Consider the following 9,896-nt stretch of genomic DNA (forward strand, 5'->3'; position numbering starts at 1 on the left):
AGAGCTCAGGCTGCTTCAGAGTCCTGCTGTGTATGAGCTCAGTCTGCTTTAGTGTCCCACCATGCTTGCACTCAGGCTGTTCTGCCTACCCAAGTGTTAGCTCAGAAGCACTCTTCCCATCTGCTTGCCTGCATGCTAGCTCAGGCCAGCTTCAACAAGAGGCACCACTTAACCTGCCCATCAAGACCACAGTCCTACTCTCCTTATATACTGTGATGGACAGACCATAACACAAATAAATAAATTGAAAAATCAAATGCAAGTAAATCCAATAAGACCACCCAATCCTGCAATGAATATCTCTAATCAAAACATAGAAGAGACATTAGGGTCAGAATAAAAAAATGAAGCTATGAGCAATGCAATCCTGACCAACATACTGGGAGAACTTGAAGAAAAGCAACAAAGGACAGAAAATCATGTGGATGTTGCCATCACTATACTAGACCTAATAGATAAGAAAATGGAAGGAGTTCAAAGACAGTTAAGAGGTATGAAGGAGAGTGAAGGAAAAAAGAGGAACTCAAAAATCAGCTGGCAATGCTAAATGAAAACATAAAGAAATGCAAGGAAGAATTCCAAGAAGCATCAAGAAAATAAAAAAAAAATGATGTGAAAAAGGAGCATGACAGAGGGATGGAAAGTATACATAGAAAAGTAGTAGAAAATGAAAACCTAATTGCACAAGCCCAAAGGTCTTTAGAAGCTCTCAAGGAGAGAGTCAGCCACGTGGAGGATAGAAACTCCAATCTGGAAGACAAGACAGAAGAAACAACATGAGAATTCCAAAATTTCTGTGAACAGAACATGAAGGAATTGTGGGATATCCTTAAACGTCATAACATCTGGGTCATGGTAGTACAAGAAGAGAATGAAATTCAAACCAAAGGCATGGAGAAATTATTTAACAAAATAATCAAATAAAACATTCCCACTCTCTCAAAAGAAAGGCCCATCAAATTACAATAAGCTTACAGAACTCCAAACAGATTGAACCAAAGGAGAAACTCTCCAAGATATATTGCCATTAAGACTCTAAATATTGGCACCAAAGAGAAAATCCTAAAAGGAGCTAGGGAAAAGCAGCACATCACCTTTAAAGTTAACACCAACAGAATTACTTCAAACTTCTGAATGGAAACCCTGAAAGCCAGAAGGGCCTAGAATGGAACACTGCAAAGCCTAAGAACCTACGGCTTTCAACACAAATTGCTCTACCCAGGAAATGTATCCCTCATAATACATGGTGAAGAAAAACTTCCTATGACAAAACTAAACTTTACAACCATATGAACACAAAACCAAGCCTACAAAGAGTATTTCAGGAAAATCTCCACAGAGAAGTGTCAAATAATCAACCTCAAATGCTTACAACAAGCAGATCACAATAACTAAACTCAGATAAGGCACAAAAATCTTCATAGTCCATGAAAACATGAAACCACATATACCAACACATTATGGCAGGGATCAAATCAAGCCTCACAGTCTTTACCTTAAATATTAATGGTCTTAATTTACCCATCAAAAGACACAAGCTAACAGGATGGATCAGAAAATTAGACCCCTACGTCTGTTGTCTTCAAGAAACCCACCTCACCACTGAAGACAGACACCACCTCAGGGTGAAAAGGTGGAAAACAATAATATGGAAATAAGAAATTAGCAGGAATAGCTATTGTAATATTGGATAAAATGACTTTAAACCAAAAATAATCAATTAAGACAAAGAAGGCCACTTCCTACTTACCAAGGGAGCAATCCATCAAGAGGATATCACAATCATAAATTTTTATGCACCAAACACAGGGGCACCACAGTTCATAAAACAAAACATACTTGACAATAAAACAGAAATAATCACCAACACCATCATAGCTGGGGACTTCAATACATCATTATCAGTAGTAGATATATCATCCAAACGGAAACTCAACAGGGAAGTAAGAGAGCTCAACAAAACCATAAATCACTTAGACCTAGCAGATATGTATAGAAAATTCCATCCCAAATACACAGACAACAAATTCTTCTCAGCAGCCCATGGAACATTCTCTAAAATGGATCATATACTGGGTCACAAAGCCTGCCTCCATATATTTAGGAAGATTGACATAATTCCCTACATGATATCAGATCACAATGCTATTTTGCTAGAAATTAACAACAAAAGACATGTCAAGAATCTCATTGGCTCCAGGAAACTGAACAGCACACTTTTAAAAAATAAATGGGTAGTGGAGGAAATAAAAAATGAAATTACAAAATTACTAGAAATGAATGGCGATGAGAACACATCATACCAAAACTTATGAGACACAATGAAGGTGGTCCTCAGGGGAAAATTCAGAGCAGTAAATGCCTTCATAACAAAGACAGAGAGATCTCAAGTCAATAACCTCACAATCCACCTAAAGGCACTGGAAAATCAAGAAGAATCCAACCCAAAGAGCTACAGATAGAAAGAAATAATTAAGATCAGAGCAGAAATTAATGAATTGGAAACTAAGAAAAATATTAAGAAAACTGATGAAACAAAGAGCTGTTTCATTGAAAAATTAAAGAAGATTGACAAACCCCTGGCCAATTTGATCAAGGAGAAAAAGAAAAAAAGAGAGAGAGACCCTTCAAATTAACAAAATTAGACATGAAAAAGGAGAGATCCAAATAGACATAAGTGAAATTGGGAGAATCATCAGGACTTATTTCAAAAACCTCTACTCCAGAAAACTGGATAATATGGAGGAAATGGATAAATTCCTGGACACTTATCATCTACCAAAGCTAAGCTCAGAGCAGATTAATCTCCTAAACAAACCTATCACACTTATTGAGATTGAAAAAGTAATAAAATCCTCCCCCAAAAGAAGAGTCCATGACAAGATGGCTTCTCAGCTGAATCTTTCAAATCTTCATAGAAGAACTCAAACCAAACTTTCTCAAACTGTGCCACACAACTGGAGAACAGAGAAAGCTTACACAACTCCTTCTATGAAGCTAGTATCACTCTGATTCCAAAACTAGGATGAGATGTCAAAAGAAAAGAAAGCTACCAGCCTATTTCCCTGATGAACTTAGATGCAAAGAACCTGAACAAAATCCTCATAAACCGAATCCAACAACACTTCAAAAGCATTAGTTGGCTGGAGAGATGGCTTAGTGGTAAATGTGTTTGCCTTCAAAGCCAAAGAACCTCAGTTGAATTCCCCCGGACCCATGCAAGCCAGATGTACAAGGTGACCAATGGGTCTAGAGTTCTGGAGTAGCTGGAGGTTCTGGCATGCCTATTCTCTCTGTCTGTCTGTGTGTGTATGTGCATGTGCCTGTCTTTCTCTTTGTCTCAAATAAAAAAATAATTAAATAAATAAAATGTAAAAGTATTAACCACCTTGATCAAGTGGGATTCATCCCAGGAACAAAGGGGTGGTACAACATACAGAAATCTGTCAATGCAATATAGCACATAAACAAGGTTAAACACAAAAACCACATGATCATTCCAATAGATGCAGAGAAGGCCTTTGACAAAATACATCACTTCATGATCTAAACACTGGCGAGAATTGGCATCGTTCGTTCATATCATAATATAAAAAGGCAATATAAAAAGCTCCTAAAGCCCAAATAATACTTAATTGAGAGAGACTGGAGGAATTCCCATTGAGATCAGGAACAATACAGGGATGTCCACTCTCACCTCTGCTCTTCAATATAGTACTGGAAGTCCTAGTTCAAGAAATAAGACAGGAGAAAGAAATAAAAGTGATACAATTTGGGAAGGAAGAAGTTAAGTTAGCTGTACTCACAGACGACATGATGCTATACATAAGAGACCCGAGAGATTCCATCCCTCTTGAAGGTGGTTAATTCATTTAGCAAAGTAGCAGGATACAAAATCAATGCATAAAATTCAGTAGCCTTTCTACATCCAAATGACAAAGATACAGAGAAAGAAATAAGGAAGATGGTCCCATTTTCAATAGAAAAAAAAATGTTGAAATATCATTAACCAAAGAAGTGAAAGATCTATACAATGCAAACATAAAAGCACTCAAAAAAGAAATTGAAGAGGACTTGAGAAAATGTAAAGACCTCCCATGCTCCTGGATAGGCAGAATCTGGATAGTCAGAATTAACATTGTGAAAATGTCAATCCTACCAAAGGCAATATACAGATTTAATACAATTCCAATTAAAATCCCAGCATTGTTCTTCACAGAGATAGAAAAAATGATCTCAAAATTCATATGGAAAGGATGAAGGCCTTGTATATCCAAGCATATCTTCAGCAAAAGAAATACCTCTGGAGGCGTCACCATACCTGATCTAAAGCTATATTACAAAGCCATAGTAATGAAAGCAGGATGGTGCTGGCATAAAAAACAGGAGTATAGACCAGTGGAATAGAATTAAGGACCCAGACTTTGGGTCAAGGAACTACAGCTACTTGATATTTGACAAAGACCCTAATAATATAGGCTGGAAAAAAGACAGCATCTTCAACAAATGGTGCTGGAAAAACTGGATAATCATATGTAGGAAATTGAAACTTGATCCACACATCTTGCCATGCACAACACTCAAGCCCAAATGTATCAAAGACCTAAATATAAGACTGGAAAATCAGCTAGTACTGGAAGAAAATATAGAAGGAACTTTCCATGATACAGGAATGGAAAAAGACTTCCTGAACAATACCACAGTAGCACAGGATCTTAAAGAAACACTAAACCAATGAGATCACATGAAGCTGAAGAGTTTCTTCACAGACAAACATACAATAAGCAAAGCCAATAGATCTCCCACAGAATGGGAGAAAATATTAGCTAAATATCCAATTGACAGAGGCCTAATGTCTAGAATCTACAAAGAACTCAAAAACCTAAACAACAAAAAGTCAAACAACCCACTAACAAAATGGGCCATAGCTGGAGCTGGGAAACAAGTCAGAACCATATTCAAAAATTAGCCCACTCTCCATTATCAAGCTGCCACCACTCGTGGTCTACAAGAGGCCCTACACTTATTAAATTCTCTCTTACAAAAAATAAGCATTATCCCATTTATGTGGTGCTAACTTTACTCTCCTTGGGAGTATCTGCTTCTCTTTTTAAGATAGATGCACAACCTAAGGAGAAAATCACCCCACTATACTTCAAAAAGGCCCTACCTGAACCTAAAAATAATTGGCAAAACAAGCAAGGGTGTTATTTTCTTGGTGAACCTGCTACCAGCACAAGGGTGAAGGAGATCAACACAGAGAACAATTAATTCCTACCAAATTAGATATTCAGAGACACAGAGGCTCCCAAGACCTCGTCAAGGAAGCAGACCTAAAATTAACCCAGGTAAATTTTGCAGAAGAGTGGGCAGAAAGAATGTCATAGTCACACATTGGGTCATAATACTCAGAGACATTTCCTCCTACCCATAATTGAGGGCTAGCTCCACAATGCATGACCTATATACTTCAAAAAGGAAGGGCCATGGAGGGGGGGGGAGGATAGGGAAGAGGCCAGTAATGGTACCAATTTGACTATATTCACTGAGGACAAAACTAATTAATAATAAATAAAAATAAAAATAAAAAGGCAGGATCATGGTTTTGCAGCCCCCAGGAAGCTCATCTTTCAATAAAAGAGATACTGTCTTAGGGTGAAAGGATGGAAAATGGTGTTTGAAGCAAATGGCCCTAAGAAACTAGCAGGGATTGCTATCCTAATATCTGACAGGATACATAAAGAGGAAACATAATTAATGTCATTTTATGCTAATTAAAGACACACTCCAAGAGGAGGACATCACAATCCTAAACATATGTGCACCTAACTTAGTGGCCCCCAATTTCATCAAACACTATTAGACTTAAGGTCACAGATACCACCAAAAACAATTGTAGTGGGTGACTTCAATAACCCACTGTCATCAACTGACAAGATATCCCAGCAAAAAATAGAGAGACATATGGGTTAAATGATGTCATTGAACAAATGGACCTAATAGATATCTACAGAACATTCCATTCAAATGCTGCAGAGTATATATTTTTCTCATTAGCACATGGAACATTCTCTAAAATAGACAATATAGTAGGACATAAAGCAAATCTCAACAAATACAGGGAAATTAAAATAGTCCCTTGTACTGTAATAGACCACAATGGGATTAAACTACAAATTAGCAACAAGAAAAACTACAGAGCATACTGAAATTCATGGAGACTAAAGAGTACACTATTGAATGATGAATGGGTCATTGAACAAATCAAAAAATAAATCAATAACTTCATAGAATCATATGATGATGAGAATACCACATGTCAAAACTTTTGGAACATAATGAAGGCAGTCTTTAAAGGGAAGTTTTTAGCTCTAAGTGCCTATATTAAGAAATTAGAGAGTTAACAAGTAAACAATTTAAAGTTTCACCTTAAGACCTTGGAAAAAGAAGAACAAAGCAAACCAAAAAATGAGTAGACAGGAAGAAATAGTAAAGATTAGGGCACTGAATTTGCCATTTTCTGAGGCAGAGTCAGTTTGTGGCGTTCCAGGTTGTTGTCTGTGTTTTTTACACAGGCTCTCTTCTCTCCCCCCATCCCCTCCCCCCCCCACCACCACGGGAGCACCTCTACCGGGGAAACGATGACCACAGAGTCTACAGCCACTGCTGCCATCACCGCGGAGCCGGTGTCCGCTAACAAGTGCTGGGGATCAAACCCAGGGCTTTGTGCCTGTGCATTTTAGTTTGGATGTGGATAGCAAAGCTAAGAAACTATTGGGATTGGGACAGAAAAAATCTGGTGATGGGAGATATTCCAGCAGCTGTTAATGCATTCCAGGAGGCAGCCAGTCTTTTAGGTAAGAAATATGGAGAAACAGCTAATGAGTGTGGAGAAGCCTTCTTTTACTATGGGAAATCACTTTTGGAGTTGGCCAGAATGGAGATTGGAGTGTTGGGAAATGCCTTAGAAGGTGGAAGAGGAAGAAGAAAAAACAGAAGATGAATCTCTGGTAGAAAATAATGATAATGTAAATGAGGAAGCAAGGGAAGAGTTGAGAGAACAGGTTTATGACGCCATGAGAGAAAAAGAAGAAGCAAAAAAAAAAAAAACAGAAGGAAAGTCTCTGGCAAAGCCTGAAACTGATACAGAACAGGAGAGTGAAATGGAGAAGGGTGAAGGAGAAGAGATAGATATAAGTGAGCCTGCAGAGAAGCTACAGGAAAGAGTTGAATCAACTTCCAATCAGTTAACTGAAACCTCTGAAGAAGCAAAAGAAGCAACAGTACCAGAAGGACTGAATGATGCTGAGGTTACTTCTGGGAAACCAAAACAGGAATTATACAATGAGGAAGGAAAAGTTTCTGGAGCTGATGTTCAAAATAAAGAGTGCAGTGAAAAAGGGATTCAGGAGAAGCAGGGAGAGGAAATTTTGATCAAGGAGGAAAAGCCAGAAGAAGCTTCAAAAGATGAACTTTCAGTCCCTGAAAAGCAGGGCTCTTCAGTGGAGGTAGAAGCAGAGTCAGTAGATTCAACAGTGAAGTCAGTGGATGTGGGTGGTTGTGAGCCAAAGGAGCTGGTAACTACCTCTGACAATGAGCCAGGAAGGGATGGTCTTGAGCAACTGGTAGGGCAAGATGTGCCTTCTGTTGAAGAGTCACTAATGTTGATAACAGAGGCTGCAGAGGCTGGATTGGCAGTCTCTGAGGAACCTCAGCAGGAGATCATAGTTGTCCCCAAGGATGGTGTAGTCAGTGGACTGTCAGCTGTAGGAGCTCAGACCTCTAGTGAACTACATACTTCAGAAAGACTGACAGAAACTAAAGATGATGACTCAAATTCAAATGTAGAGGAGGTCAAGGCAGAGCTGATTCTTAGCCAGGAGGAGACTAAACTACCTGTAGAAGAGTCTGAGGCAGCTGGAGATGGGTTAGAGATCAAGGTAGCCCAGAGAGCTACTGAGAAAGCATCTGAAGACAAAATTAAGATAGCTGCTAATGAAGAGAAACAAGAGAGAGAAGAACAGATGAAAGAGGGTGAGGAAACTGAAGGCTCGGAGGAGGAGGACAAAGATAATGACAAAGCTGAACAAACCCCAAATGAATCAGTTCTAGAAAATAAGTCTCTCCAAGAAAATGAAGAAGAGGAGATTGGAAACCTAGAACTTGCCTGGGATATGATGGATTTAGCAAAGATCATTTTTAAAAGGCAAGAAGCAAGAGAAGCCCAGCTTTGTGCTGCACAGGCACACCTTAAACTTGGAGAAGTTAGTGTTGAATCTGAGAATTACATCCAAGCAGTAGAAGAGTTCCAGGCTTGCTTAAACCTGCAAGAACAGTATTTGGAAGCACATGACTGTCTCCTTGCTGAGACTCACTATCAGTTGGGCTTGGTCTATGGTTATAACTCACAATATGACGAGGCAGTGTCACAATTCAACAAATCTATTGAAGTCATTGAGAAGAGAATGGCTGTACTAAATGATCAGATGAAGGAAGCTGAAGGATCATTTATTGAATATGAAAAAGAAATTGAAGAACTGAAGGAGCTGCTACCTCAAATAAGAGAGAAGATAGAAGATGCAAAGGAGTCCCAGCATAATGGGAATGTAGCTGAATTGGCTCTGAAAGCCACTCTGGTGGAAAGCTCTACTTCAGGCTTCACTTCCAGTGGAGGAGGCTCTTCAGTCTCCATGATTGCCAGTAGAAAATCAACAGATGGTGCTTCCTCGTCGAATAGTGTGACTGATATTTCCCATCTTGTGAGAAAAAAGAGGAAACCAGAGGAAGAGAGCTCCCGGAAAGATGAAGCAAAGAAAGCCAAACAGGAGCTGGAGGTGAATGGAGGCAGCGGGGATGCTGTCCCCAGTGGAGATGAAGTTTCGGAAAACATGGAAGCTGAGACTGAGAATCGGGCTGAAAGCCACGTAGCAGTGGAGTGGACAGTGGAAGCTACAGCTACAGTTGAAAGCACTGCATGTTAAGAGCGGGAGCAGAATCCTCTCTCAAGGGAATGTGGTTTTTTATATAATGTATGTTTTCACTTTGAGGACCCATTTTGTATAACTTCAATAAAGATGTAACCAGGGCTGGAGAGATGGCTTAGCGGTTAAGCGCTTGCCTGTGAAGCCTAAGGACCCCGGTTCGAGGCTCGGTTCCCCAGGTCCCACGTTAGCCAGATGCACAAGGGGGCGCACGCGTCTGGAGTTCGTTTGCAGAGGCTGGAAGCCCTGGCACGCCCATTCTCTCTCTCTCCCTCTATCTGTCTTTCTCTCTGTGTCTGTCGCTCTCAAATAAATAAATTTAAAAAAAAAAAGATGTAAGCAAAGGTTAAGGCTTTGATGGCTTTTTTTCTTAAATACTGGTTGAATCTGTGCCTTGGAGCACACTAGGGCTTATAGTGGCCAAAGCTGCTTTCTTCTGAATTGGTCGCTGTTGAACACCTTGATTCCTCTAATGTGGATGGAAATGAAAATCATCATTGGTGCTATGTTTCTTTTTCCTAAATACTTGACTGAACTCAGCTGTCTTGCAAACTTTCATTGGTGCTTTCTCTGAAAAGGGGCTACTAAAACAAGTTTCAGTGATGATCTTACTATTTGATGCTGAATGGTTAATGAAACAGGCCTCAGTATCTTTTGTTCATTATGGCCCTGGTCTCCACTTAGGGTAAGTCCTGTCCTGGGAAAACTGAAAGAAACTTGAGGAAGTCATCCTTGATGAAAAGAGTTAGTATTTAATTAGAACTGAGTTCTCTGGTTTAAAGGGACTGAGACTGAAGGGGCAGACAAGTGAATATGATTGGAAAAATCTGTGTTGCAAGCTCTGTTGAATATTACTTTTGTTATTTTCTGTATAGAAAGGTTGAAGTATGTTAATTGGAATTGTTACACTGTCTG

The 9,896-nt window shown here is 39.3% G+C and overlaps 1 protein-coding gene across 1 annotated transcript; it reads left to right on the forward strand.

Moving 5' to 3' along the window:
- The first annotated feature begins 6,641 nt into the window (after window positions 1–6,641).
- On the forward strand, window positions 6,642–9,641 carry LOC101611042 (nuclear autoantigenic sperm protein-like). Its single transcript, XM_045154647.1, is given in 5 exon segments — window positions 6,642–6,700; window positions 6,702–6,789; window positions 6,791–6,972; window positions 6,974–9,074; window positions 9,315–9,641. Coding segments are annotated over 4 exon segments (2,337 nt in total). The 3' UTR covers window positions 8,982–9,074; window positions 9,315–9,641.
- Window positions 9,642–9,896: the final 255 nt, after the last annotated feature.

The sequence above is a fragment of the Jaculus jaculus genome, chromosome 7 (assembly GCF_020740685.1).
Source record: "Jaculus jaculus isolate mJacJac1 chromosome 7, mJacJac1.mat.Y.cur, whole genome shotgun sequence".
NCBI classification, from domain to species: domain Eukaryota; kingdom Metazoa; phylum Chordata; class Mammalia; order Rodentia; family Dipodidae; genus Jaculus; species Jaculus jaculus.